The sequence below is a fragment of the Nelusetta ayraudi genome, unplaced genomic scaffold (assembly GCF_046127955.1).
Source record: "Nelusetta ayraudi isolate G7.1 ecotype Tasmania unplaced genomic scaffold, CSIRO-AGI_Nayr_v1 ptg000048l, whole genome shotgun sequence".
Taxonomy (NCBI): Eukaryota; Metazoa; Chordata; class Actinopteri; order Tetraodontiformes; family Monacanthidae; genus Nelusetta; species Nelusetta ayraudi.
Genome location: NW_027466098.1, coordinates 13229681 through 13243387, shown reverse-complemented (window position 1 = coordinate 13243387; position 13707 = coordinate 13229681). Strand labels below are relative to the sequence as shown.

Here is a 13707-nt window from a genome sequence, read left to right as displayed (position 1 = left end):
TTATCTGAGCTGTAACAATATCTACCGCTACATGTGGTCTGTTTTTTTTTTTTTTTTTTTTTGTAAAGATAAGCAACCATGGCGTCTGCGCCAGCGCACTGTAACGGCTCCTGCGCCCTTTCAAAAGTTTTGCGCCATGTGTGCGTGCAGCAGATTAAACAGTGCTCTTGGTGTAATGAATAGGAAAACAAGGGATACTCCCATGCCTCCTCATTTGCATGGTCAAGGGCACGGAGCATTTAAAATTTACATGGAAATGGGAAATAAATTTAAGCCATCTGTCCATGCTGACACCCTCCAATAGCGCAGGCCTCAAACGGTGCCGTATTCATGCATCTTAATGATAAAGCCTGTGTCAGAGCGAGTGTAGCGTCATAGTCCAATGACATGCACTGGGGCTCTATAGGAACACTGAGTGTCAGGGTGGAGCAACTTGACAGGATATATATGTTTATATTATAATATAATATATATTAAGTATCATTTATTAAAATGAAATCTTCATACACATAATCACATAATCTGTGCATGAACAGGATGGGGTTTTGCAATGTGTAAAAGCAGAAAACAATAAAAAAAAAAGGAATGATGCAGCTTTACCTTAGAAGCCCAAGATGAGCATTTTTTTTTTTTTTTTTTTTTTTTTTTACCCTTTTATGTCCCATTGTGACTGTTGCCCGTGACAACAGAGACAAGAGTGCTGATTGGATGGTGGAGAAGTGATGGGAGGAGGATGGAGTGGGGGGAGGTTGTGACGGCTCCCCGTCTCTGTCAGGTACGGTGAATAGGTGACGGGTGACATTTCAACTTACCAGACATGACTAAAAAGGAAACAAAAGCACAACAACAACAAAAATCAAGGATGGATAAATGATAAATAAATAAATGATTCACAGCATGACATAAAGAGGAATAGAGATAAGGAACATAACAGTGTGATGCCCATGGGTACAGGTAATCATGTTTTTTTTTTCCTTCCCAATTCTATGAATAAAAGATAAGTCATATTGTAGCCCTCACAACACAAATCCCGGAACTGTGATACACGCCAAAGAAAAGAATTACAATGAGCGGAGTCAGGGATATATTTAGATGCAGGCATGCAAGGAAATACTGTTTTTAACATTTACACTGGCGTGCCTCAGGACAGGAATAACGGCAGATCAAGTGAGACAAAATAATAATAGTAAAAAAAACAAAAAACAAGACACAGCCAGTAGAACTAGACACACAAGACAGATGGCTGATGCTTCATCTGGATAATGTTTGGCTGCTTCGACCCCTCCCCCCTTTTTTTTCCTCCTCAGGTGTTGCGCTAGTGTCCTTGCACCTTTAATGAGGTTTAGCGCGCCCCCGAGGAGCAGCTGGATCTCGGCCCCTTCAAACGCCGCCTTGCAACGTAAACCTCGTCCCATAAAACCACCAAGGTGAATGTTAACTGTCAGACTGCGGCCGTAAATCTCGCCTGGCCAATCACTCGCCTTATCTAATCTGTCTGCTTCAACTGCTCCCACGGAAACATAAACGCTGTCAGTCACGGTAATGACCGGCACCTCCCGCCCGCCCCGCTGGCCTTTAAAATGCAGATAAGGCTCACATCAAACACTCCCAGAAGACGACCATGACGGTGTTCGCCGCTGTCCGCGCGCTAGAGATGCGCTAATTTAATTTAAAAACCAAAAAACAAAACACCCTGCGCGCATGTCCACTCTTGTGTCTGAGCCTTGAACTGGGAACCTCTGCCATCGCAGTAAACATGACTGGGCCATTTTGTTGTGGGACTTCCGCTGGAGAGGGGAAGAATGGGAGCCTATTTAATGAGCTGACTGGAAAGGCGGCAGGAAGTAGGGGGCGCCGAGGCCTCGTGAAAAGAACGGACTGGAGCCGCCGCTGCTAACCGTGTCCGACGGCGTCGCCGCGAGAACAAGACTCGATTCAATGTTTTTTAGCGTGATTAACAGCGTTGGCCGGGAGACCTGTGGCATACTTCCAAGTCCTCGGTCACGCTCAGGTATTGTGGCTGCTGTAAATCAGCTTTTTACAACTATGGGTGAAAAGTACGACATCACGTTGATCTATTGATTGCAGCGTCACCTCTACGCACGCACCAAACTGCACTTTTTTTCTCTCTCTAGTCTTAGCTACAACACATGCAGCTGACAAAAAAAAAGTTCCTTTTGTTCACTTTTGGCACGGGCTCCTAGTCTGCTTCCAGACCCTTGACTTGGGATATTTGCGACGTCGCTCTGGGGACACACATAAATCACCTCGAATGTAAAACTCAATCGACTGAGCAAAAGCAACACGCTGCTTTTCTGAATTCCGTCCAGAACAGTTTAAAACAGTGGTTGGAGCGCGAGGACTTAAAAAAAATTAAAAAATATTATCTGCCAACTCCATATGGGGTTAAGAATGGCCGCTCGCATTTACCCCCTCGGCAAAGCCATTCATCACGCGGGAACTTTTTCATGTGGCTAAAACGAATGATTTTATGGCGAAACCATAAACACGGCTCGTGACTTGGCCAATTATGCCTTTTTGCCCATCAATCAGCCAGATATTTTACTTGACATATTTATAAGTGGTGGGGAGGTGTAAAGGGCTGACAAACATGTCTGTAAAGCCATAACGCACTAATTAAGCAGAGCAGAGCACGTTAAAAAGGGCCCGAGGCGGCGGGGCGGCGGCGGGGCTGCCACAGAGTCGTCATTGTTCACGCTGACCACGGGCGGCGTTGAGGCCCCGTCAGGTCACAGCGAGCTGACCATCTTGAAGGATGTCCAGTGTAAAACAATGAGAACTGTGTCGTGACTTTCTTACACACCATACAATTTCTAAATGATAAACTTGCTGGAAAAAACAACACTTTTTAATCTGATTCGACTTCAGTTTGTTTTACATCTGTTCTGCTCTGAAGAATCAAAGAGCACTAATTGTAAAATCAGATTGTCCGTTCGGCCGTGTGACTCACCGCCTGTCATGCACTTGCATTGAAATGACATTATTCTGCGGCAGGGTTATTCTTATCCAGGAGTTTAGCAGCAGCCGCAGCCCACAGACTTGACTTAGCCCCTGTCCTCCATCTCCACCACCACAGGCGCACTTGTTACTGTTGTCTTTACTCTCTGACCCATACGTTGCTTCTGCTGCTGCCGCGGCCCATTTAGACCTGCTATTACCCTTCTTCTCCTTCCTGTCCTCCTGCCTTGCATCTGTAATTAGAAGCATGTCATTTCCGTGGGACGTGGGACTGTGGCCGGCTTGTCTTTAATTAGCTGGAGCAGCCTCCTCAGTGCCCACAGTGCTTCTGGCCACCTCATGTCCCAATCTGGAAGGGATCTTAAGAGAAGATGGAAATGATTCTGGGGAATTTGAAAGCCTGGAGGCAACGATCTGATCCGAGCATGAAAGCAGAAATGAGGATTACTATGATTTATGCTGCGCCTTTCACCTGATCTAATGCTCCAGGAAAGCAGAGGCATCTGTCCCTCCGACCAGTGGCAGAGGCTCTCCTTTGCAGCCATTCCCCATTAGTTTTTAATGTCTCCTTGACTCTTATAAAATATGCGGTCAAGAGGGATATAAAGGCGTATATAAGGGCAGGGTGAGCATTTCAAATCTGTTTCAGAGTCTGTAGAACAGCTTATTGAACCAGCACTTCAGTGCTGTTCTCTCTCATTAACAAAGCTTTCATCAGGGAGCGGGAAAGACTTAAAAAAAGGGAAAAAGAAAACGCAATAAGGGGAGATTTATTGACGGGCGTATTGGCAGGTGTGCCTAATTTTAGGCTTCGAACCAATCTAAAGATCTCGCAGAGAAAATGAAGAAATAATTGCAAAGGGCAGCCATGTGAGAATGAAGTATCTGTGTTTCCCGGCCAACCTGGTTGGAGGGAGTTGGGATGGGGTGTGTGTGTGTGTGTGTGTGTGTGTGTGTGTGTGTGTGTGTGGGGGGGGGGGTTAGATGAATAAGTCGAATTGCCTTGTCACTTTACATCTCTGCTGCGCCGCCTTCTGGGAGTGACATTGATACGGCCGACCTCGCCGCGGAATCCGCTTCCTCCTTCGACGCAAGCGCTCCCGCAGCCCCGCCTCCCGAAAACCGTTCTGCATCAGTGGCGAACCGCCGCCGAACCCTCAACTCACATTATCCCCAACCCCACCCCTCCCCCCCCTCCTCCTTCTTCATCTGTCCCCCAACTCCAAACATTCCCATTAGTTTGCCGTTAAATGGCCCTTGTGTTCCTCCGACTCTCTGGAGGGTTTGGGGGCTGCTCAATGGTTCCTTTCTGAATGTTCACACTGTGTGACCTGATGCTTTATGTCCCAACTGCGTTAATAAGTCGTGCAATGGGAAAAAGGGGCCCACAGGAGACATGTGGGTTCTTCGGGTTCGAAAAAAATAACACAGCGTGCCCCTTAAACTTAAGGTAACACAGACCCCTGGAGAAATGGCACTTGTGAAGGGGAATTGAATCAATTGATGCTCTGCCACCATGCGCACAGCTCGGCTCTAAATCCGCTATGGATTTTTGATTTACTTTTTTACTTTTATATTAAAAATCAATCAACTAATGCAGGAGGAATAACCAAAATTGATGATGGCAGATGCTTGAGCTGAAGGCCTAAAATGGCATCTCAGCGACTTGGACTGAATGGCATTGGACTCAACAGAAGTGGGCATGGACTCAGAACAGCTGTCCACTGATCTGCAGCTGAATGACCTGCACAACACGGACACACGAGCTGCGTTGAGACTCACCGTGGACGGTGAGCGTGGCCGACGCCTCCGCCTTGCCCACCATGTTCTCCGCCACGCACGTGTAGGAGCCCACATCGGCCGAGGTCAGACGGCGGATCTTCAGGGTGTGGTCCTCGCGGATCTCGTACCTAGGTCGAAGCAGGCGCTTGGCCGGTTAAAGACGGACAATGCTGGAAGACGAGGACAGACGTGGAGCAGACAAAGGCCTGGCAGGGGGCGAACAGTGGAGGCTTCTGCCTGAGTCATACCTTCCTTTGGGCAGGTCACCGTCGTCCTTCCTCCAGCGCACGGTGGGAACTGGGTCACCGCGGGCCTCACACCTGAACTCTACACTCTGGTCCACCAACATCACCTGGCTGACGGGGCGGTGCACAAAGCTGGGACGCTCTGCATCAGTAGAAAGAACAAAAACAAATATAAATCAATCTTTGTAAGAATCAAACAGCACACATGGGGAAAACGGCATCATGATCTAAGATTTACTTTCCTTTTGACCATAGAAAATCGTTTTTGTCAACCCATTTATATTCACTCTCAGATAATGGTGAATCTGGAATTACAATGTCCTCGTTGAAGAAATAAGTTACCCAGCTATGAAGAAATAAGTCAGCCAGTTAGGACATAATAATAGTCAGAGTATGAATAATAGTTTGTGTTTGGCAGTGAACCTTAATACTAATTTCTTTGTGTACACTCTCTATACTTCAAGTCACAGATTTAATGGGTGATTTATTTGAAGTTAGTCCTGACATGTTTTTAGTATGAATACAATTTAAATCTTTCTTTACTTGTAACTTTAATAATTTATTGACTGTGTATTATTACTTAAGGCTTGAAAGACAGTTTTTCTTTTGTTGTTTGTTTCACAATTCTGAGTGCATGTTGGAATGAGTAGGTCTCCATGGAGCACAGGGTCACTCCACCTCCACAGGAGTTTATAGTCTCTACGACAAATGTTTTGAACTTACCTCCCTCAAAGTGGAGAAGGCTTGTGTTCAGCCAGTGTTACGGTACTCAGACAGACCAGGACAAAAGCTGGCGTTTTGGGCCCCGATACGCCCAATAGTTTTATTAGTTCTACTTATCTGGGAGGTTGTGGAATTTAGAGGAGGAAGTGAAAAGGTGAAAACAAAACCAGAAGTGTGGATGAGCTCTTTGACTGGGACACTGGGGAGTAACAGGCTCAGGGGTCAGGCATGGTGAAACCGGATGCGGCAAGTCATTTGAGAGATGCTGCTGGGGCCCACGAGGGATTTATGGTAAAGTGTGAGATTGGAGGTCATCGCACAGTCCATCTGGTAAAAGGTCTGTGACAGCTATTAGATGGACGTAGCACAGATTTCATTCAGCCAAACGGAGGAAAAACATGGGCTGAGTGTCTTTGAGTGCAGTGAGTATTGAAAGAAAATGCGAAAGAAATAATAATTACCCAGCACTGTAAGTTCGGCTATTTCACTTTCACGCTCTCCGACCATGTTGGTGCCGACGCACACGTACTTCCCAGCGTCACTCTTGCGTGCGTTTGTGATCATCAACTTCCCTCCGCGGATCTGAGGAGCAGAGAGGAGAAAAGTGAGGGGAAAATTGTTACGAAAAAAATAACCAAACAAACAAACAAACAAACAGACAAACACAGCAAAATTACCGCATGAGAGACACTGAGAGGGGAGACGCAACGGGGAAATGGCACACTCCAGCTGTTAGAAAAGATTCCAGGGCGTCTGAAAGCGTTCACCCGCTCAAAAGCCCATTACGGCGCCGCGGCATAATGCACCGACAAACATGGCACAAACACTCGCTTCCTTAAAAAGCGTTTTCCATCAGGGGGCCTTTGCTCCGCTCTCACAGCGGGGGAGGGGGGAGCAGGCACAGGCTTCATCGTTTGGGCTCCTCTCATCCAGCAGACGTTCACAGTCTAAATCGCCGCTGGTCAGAACTCTTCCTCCATCAGGGCTGAAGCTGAGCCAAAGAACACTTCCACAATCCAACACAGCCGCAGGTCCCCAAGGGAACACCTGAGGCGCCGCAGCACTCTGAGCTCTTGTCCAGTCACCTTATTTTTAAAGTGCTGGGTGTGTGTGTGTGTGTGTGTGTGTGTGTGTGTGTGTTGAGGGGAAGTGGCTATTATTGTCAGAAAAATGTAACTTATTTACTTATTTTACCTTCATCAGCCAGTGAATGTGCATTTAAACACACGCGCGCACACACGCACACTCATCGGTGTGTCTGTCCAGGTGAATGTCATGCCTGTTATTTCCCATGGCTTTGATTACAGGCCAGAGGAGGTGCTTTGTTCTCAGGCAGTCGGAAAGGCAGAGCCCAGCGCTGGCTGCGCTCAGGCCCCTCAGCCACGCCAGTCAGCCACGCAGACAGACAATAGCCTAGCACGCTAATGATCTCTGTGCCTCGATGGGGCTTAAGGTTTTAAATGCACACAAACCGGCCCGGGAGAGTGGGACCACCACCTGAAAAGCGTGTAATGCGATACCCTTATTAGAGCAGCACTGAGAGACAACCTGACACAGTGTATTAGCCTGGAGAAAAAATAAATAAATAGAAAATAAAGATCACATTCCTGGTCGTTAACATGTTTAGACTCTGGGACTCTAAAATGCGCCCTCACTTCCGTGCAACAGTCTGTCTCAGCAAATCACAATCAGCACTACCTCAAATAACGGAAAAGGCCGCTCACGTCACTTTTAAATTTTATAGTGCGGCCGGGGACATTTTTTTGTTTCTAGGCTTTAAGAGTCTGCCACTAAGCGCATTCTTCTGGTTCCGAGACATTCCTTGGCCCTTCACCCCTGTTTAATATTCATGGTAAAGCAAGAGCCGGGAGGAAGTGGAGGGGTCTGGCTTATTTAGGGTTCCCCGCCGTGCTGGAGGGGTTTGAAGTATCCTTATGTTACTGTTTGTTTGAGGAAAGGCTTAACAGCTAAAACACTGTGACTCTCACAAAGGCCCAAGGTCAGGGCAGACCATAGTGCCGGGCGGGGGAGGGGCGGTGGGCGGTGGGGGGGGTGGGGAGGCAGGGTGGGCTGTCGCTGCTGGGTCCGCAGGACTCTGACATGAGGATCCACTTAAAGCCCCGTCCGCCCGATCCATATTCATACCTCGGCATGTTTGTGGCAGTATCCCCGTTTCTCCACGGGCATTTCTAGAGTGCCAGAGCAGCAGGGAGCCCGAGAGCTGGCGAAAGTAAATGAATTCAGCAGCAGTCCAGTTTTCCTTCTACCCTCGTCCCTTTATGCCCGTGCAATACCCTCACCACTCGGCAGAGCTGCTGCTGAACCCCCCCCCCCCCGACCAACAATTTAACCATTATGCCGGCGTCTTCGGGGGAGATGGCTCTATCCCGTCGCCTCCCTTTTGTCTCTCGTCATTTGGAAGCGCTGATAATGAAAAACCCTCCATTCAGCCGCCGACTCCGCTGGTCGCCTCACAGCGGAGGAAAAGCAATGTGTTCAATTTTTTTTTTCAGACTGATAATTAGCCTCATCTCGCTCGCACAAAAGTAGCGGCGGGGACAATGTGGAGCGATTTGGCCATTTATGGCGACGGGCTCTCGCTCGGAGCGGACAAAAAAGCTCCGGGCTTTGGACACCGGCGTTCTCCTTCTTTATGTTTATTTATCCTTTGCTCGTCATTCCTGAAAGACGTGTTTGACTAAGTCTGGAGGAATGCAGCCAGCTGCTGCTGGTGGCACAGCAGTATTGCGGGCCTAGCAGACCCACCTCAGGTTTTTATGGCTCAGTGGGGGGGCAGGCGAGGGGCAAAATGAACTTTTACCGCCGTCCCCGCTTTAGGTTACAAAGGCACGGGATGGCACGTAGCGTGTTGCCGCTGTTTTTCGCACGGCCCCAACCAAAAATAGACGGGAAAAACAAAAGAGTTCCCGGCGACGTTCCCTCTCGCCTCCCTCTGATCTTTCGCCGCCGCAGGCTAAAGCCGGCCCACGCTGCCGCTCGGCGTGCAGTACAGACAGAAAAATCCGCGGCCGCGTGAGGCTGGAACCTCGGCCCGACCGACCGCCGGGCGATCACCAAGGAGACTGCACGTTCCAGCACGCTGCACAGAGGGAGGGACGGACCGGGGCACAACACCGCACAACAATGAGGCGGGCCGGGGGGTGTGGGAGGGGGCGAGGGCTGGCGCTCTTTGAAGAGCTCAGCTGTTCATTACATTATAAAAATTCCGTCCTCTGCATCCTCTCCCAGCCGCTCCAAACCCGGCAGCTCAAATTGCTTCTCGTCTCGACGCAATTTTGCTCCGTCAAGACGGACGTCCGCGAGACGGCATCCAGACCTGGGCCTGACATCCCCGCTGATTGCTCGCACTTAGCACTGCTTTCGCAGTGGGCCGTGGGGAGCGTTCGAGCTGTGAGGTTTCCGTGCTTGACGGGAAGTTTACAGTGAGCGACGGCAGCTGGTCGGCGCGGCAACGTCAAATCCCTTCACTCATTTTCCACACAGGGTCCGACGCTGCGGCCAGTAACAAGGGCTTACTACAACGTGCCGCGCGGTTTCGATGTCACGGAGCTCAAACGCAAATTCCGAATAAGATGTTCAATGATGGAGATACATTTATAGTAATAAAGACATTTTGATTCTCGAATTTGTGTTAAAATGAACAATAGAGATAGACAAACATTACGTTTGACCCAAAATACCATTTTCAGTCAGACTAACTTCATCGTGAGATGTAAAATACACAAACACATATATAATCTAATCAGCCTTTTAAAAAAGATGTCTTAATATTTTGGCTCTGCAGATACACTTTGGCTGTTGTTGAAGGATGTCCCCCCCCCCCATCTATAAAGCAACTCGAATCGTGAAACAGAGAGAACTAAACAGAAAAAGCCTTTAAACTGCAACCAATCAACAGTTTCTTTCCGGCTTGTTTCTGAGAAAAACTGTGCAAGTCACGTACTTTCCCTGAGTGAAGACAGCCGAGAGCAATAAATTACTTGCGCTACTTTACTGCGTAATGAAAATGTTAAAGTACAAATCGCACAGCTTGGGTTTCATCTCTGCAGTACAGACACACAGAGTGGGAAGTCTTCATGTGGACGTTGTATTTATTATCTGGGAATGATTTGGTTTTCCGTGTGTGTGTGGAAGGTCAGACGTCTTCAGCAGTGGCAGGGGGGCAAATGCGGAAAATCCCAGTAAACCATCAGTCAAATTGTGAGAATGGGCGCCAGAGCCACAGCTAACTGCTTTCATTACTTGCCTGGATTAGCTCAATGCTGAGTCAGAAACTTTTATTTCCCCAAAGTGCACATCCCACTGTAATAATACGCAGCTTCCAGTCTGGTCCTTGCCGGGGAGGAGGACTGTGCTAGCAAAGTTGTATTTGGCCAAAACGGAGCCCAGTTTATTCAGGAAGAGTCCTTCAGGAACTGCAGTGCTGACCGACGCCGCAGCGCTGACTCTGCTGCTGTCTTAATTAAAACCAAATTAATGGCAGATTGACTGTAAATCAAACGCTGTTTGGATTCTGCTGCCCAACTGCTGAGCACAACTGCTCTCCCTTTGGATCTGCTCAGCTCCTTTCTCCGTCCTCACCAAGACTTCTCCCACTTAGATTTCATCTGCATGCCGGCCCAAATCAATGCGCTGCTGCTGACTGATGGGCTAAGGCCGATCCTATCTCCCATAGCCATTAAAGGCCCTTTCCACAAAAATGGCTTCGTTGGGTTGGGTAATTGCTCAATGTGAATAATGAGGCAAACTAATCGATCTGTCAACAAACAGTGACGGTAATGACTTGGCCGGGCTGCGACTGGTGCATTTAAAAAACATCATTCTTCCACACAAAGCAGCGCCCGGGTTTTGGTAATGAGGACGGCGTTCCAAATTAAAAATGTAAATTTTGCGCAGGAAAAAACTGAACGGAGCCTTACAGTGATCCTTTCATCTCGGTCGTCGATGTTTGCTCCGTCCTTTTTCCATGAAATGGTGGGTTCCGGGTGTCCACGCGGAGGCTGGCACTCCAGCACGGCGGGCTCTCCCGCCGCCACGATCACATCGGCGGGATTCTGTCTGAAGTCGTCGCGCAGAACTGCGAGAGAGGAGACACACGTGGAGAAAACCATAAATAAACATGACAACATTCTGGTGGCATTGAAGAAAACCTCAAGAAATGAATAACGATAATAACAATGCAATTCAGGGGTAGAACACCGAAAGCAGGCGGTAAACCGCAGTCTTTATGTTCAGAAACACCGACAGGAATGTGTAAGATGCACATTAATATTGATTTGCCATATTGATTATTTCCTGACCACTGCAAATACCCATCACTATTTCTCCAAAGCAGAACAAAAATATGCACCGTGTTTGTAATGTATGGCTGAAATATGAGTTTTTCATTCCCACATACAAACTTTGATATCAATTTGATTGATCTAAAAATCATCACATTTTAACAATTTTTTTTAACGTTATATTTCAACAGCCTTCCTCTCTGTCCATCAAACTGCACTAGCCTGCATGCAATCACGCATACAGACGCGGACGTGTGAATACATACTCAACATTGCCTTTAAATCACTGCTTCTTCATCTGCCACCTGACACTTCATATTTATATCGCCGCCGCTTTTACAGGCGGACCTCTCAGTCAGTGCTGATGAAAATCCGCACGAGATCCAATTGCCACCCGACGCCTCGCTGAGGACTTTGCGAGCACGTATGCATTGATCCCTTCGGGTGGAGGTGCAGTTGACACGTCCATGGATTTTCATTATTCTGGCATAACGTCTCTGCAGCCTCTCATTCCTGCGTCTAATTTAATAGCAAATGGATGCGAGGGTCTGGAGCGATGAACTGAGCTCGGCTGATTTTCATTTGGTCCGCGAATTCAATATTACAAAACCAGCTTCGGCAATGCGCATCAGTCACCAGCGCCTGCCTACTTGGCTGGCTGGCTGGCTGGCTGGCTTATCAGAATGTCACATCGACATCATAACTAACCGGCATCTCCGGTTACAAGGCAGATCAATTCATATCTGGTTGCAGGCAGGCAGAGGAGCAACACATCTCTGGACTCCATATCTCCGGTTTTAAAGATAAACCTGAGCTTTATTAAGATGGGGTGGAAGTAATGAAAAAGCAACAAGCTCCGCTCCCGCCCCCCGTGCCAGTAATCATTTTCCCAGCTTCACGGTGCACACATAAAAATCACTATGAAAATAGTGGAAAGTAGTGCTAGTAAATTTCAGGCCGCGTTTTGGGGCCACACACGTAGCATCCAAGGTTGGCGCAGTGCGCGCGTGCGGTTTTATCATCTGTGTGCATGCGTGGAAGGTAAATCGTGAGCGGCGCGGCTGATCCCTCCGCTCTTCGCAGGCAGGAACCTTTGACATCTTTTGTCTGGCGCTCCTAAGCTCGCTCTCCAGTCACCTCTGCAACACATCAAAGTCAGCCTCGCTGCAGGACCCCCTCACCTACTGACAGCCAACAAATTCCTGACTAACCCCTCTAAGAACTTAATTGCTTGTTGCAGAGTCCTGGATGCTGCTTCTTGCTACTCGCAGGACTGGGGTTGGGAACCCGACCAAGCTGCAGGGAACCTGGCTTTGGGGTTTTTCAGGGTTGCATAACGCAGCTTCCACAGTCATAAGCAAATCACACCCACGGCTCTTCAGCTGCAGCCGTAACATTAGCTAACTTCACCTCACAAACACTGGAGCAGTATTTATGAAGACCGCGAGTGCGAGGACGCCCAAGATGATGTGCGAGGGAGGCATCGTGTAACCCAGCGTCTGCCCGCACGCACACGGCGCTCCGCTCACATGACTAACGGTTGTGTTCGTAACCCCTCGAATTTCCTGCGCTGCGAACCCTCCGAGTCGAGCTCGGCGGCTGCAGCTGCGTGACGGAATGAGCTCATTCACCACGGTTAAGAGGCAGATAAAGCCATCGAGGAATGTCCAACGTAAACACCAAACATCCGATCCATTAGCGCGCCGGCTCCCATCTGAAGAAACACCGTCTCCATTTGTATCAGCGAGGTCAACCAGGACTGAGGCCGCTTAATTAGAAGCCGGCCTTGAGTCTCAAAGTGGGTGAGACGGCTGGTGATGAAGACGGAGAGCTGCGTTTGTATCTTCTTTTTTTTGCTGGTGAATTGCAGTGTGACTCGTAACCTGACAGACTCGTCGGTTTGTTAAATAAAGGTGAGGATGGGCGGTGTAACAAATCATACACCACCATTGATCAAATTCCAGCTTTAAACCTAGCTGACAGCGCCCACGCGACCCGTGAACTCTCATTTCGTTATGTGCGTAATGTTCAATGACGGCCGATGATGTTTCAAAACCCCAGTTTATAAAATAGGGCTTTAATAGAAGCTGAAAAGCCATGTTTGTTCCCCGCAGAGCAGAGCAGGAGTCTGTCATAAAAGCCCGGGCGAGGTCGCTAACAGTAAGTCTTACATGAAGTGCACATCATCTCCTCTCGGTGGGTGTCGACCCCCTGCTAGCCCCGCCCCCCGCCCCCCATTGCATACACTTTTAGCTTGCATGCGGATGCGCATGTCCCTCTGGAAATAGAAATAAGGAGAAGAAGAAGAAGAAGAAGCAGAAGAAGGAGGAGGAGGAGAAGAAGAAGAGGGGAATAAGGCAAAGACGTCGGGTTGCATCGACTCGTCCGCAGGCCAGAGGCAGCGCTGGCACCATTCAGCCTTCACATCAACAGCGCGGTGACCTCCGGCCCTCCTTCACCAACGATCGCCCCTCCGCCTCGCTGCCCTCTCCTCCCCTTCCAAACCAACACCTCTTTGTTATAAACACAGCTGAGTGCGGCGCGGCCTCGAACATCTGCGTGGTGGGGGGGGAAAGACAAACCCCAAAAACGAATTCCTCTGGGACGGAGGCAGAATGAGACGGAGGCAGCCAGACAGACTTCCAGACAGACTTCCAGACAGACGCGAGGATCCA

At 48.7% G+C, this 13707-nt stretch overlaps 1 protein-coding gene across 4 annotated transcripts in view; it reads right to left on the bottom strand.

Annotated features, from left to right (window-relative positions):
- The window catches only part of robo1 (roundabout, axon guidance receptor, homolog 1 (Drosophila)), a 204918-nt gene that overhangs the window by 31241 nt on the left and 159970 nt on the right, over nt 1-13707 (bottom strand). For all 4 annotated transcript variants that reach the window (XM_076036444.1, XM_076036443.1, XM_076036441.1 and 1 more), the window contains 4 exons: nt 10670-10827; nt 6191-6311; nt 5010-5148; nt 4762-4889 (listed from right to left, as the gene is read on the bottom strand). In XM_076036444.1, the coding sequence (XP_075892559.1) occupies nt 4762-4889; nt 5010-5148; nt 6191-6311; nt 10670-10827 (546 nt within the window). The remainder of the gene's footprint in view (nt 1-4761; nt 4890-5009; nt 5149-6190; nt 6312-10669; nt 10828-13707) is intronic.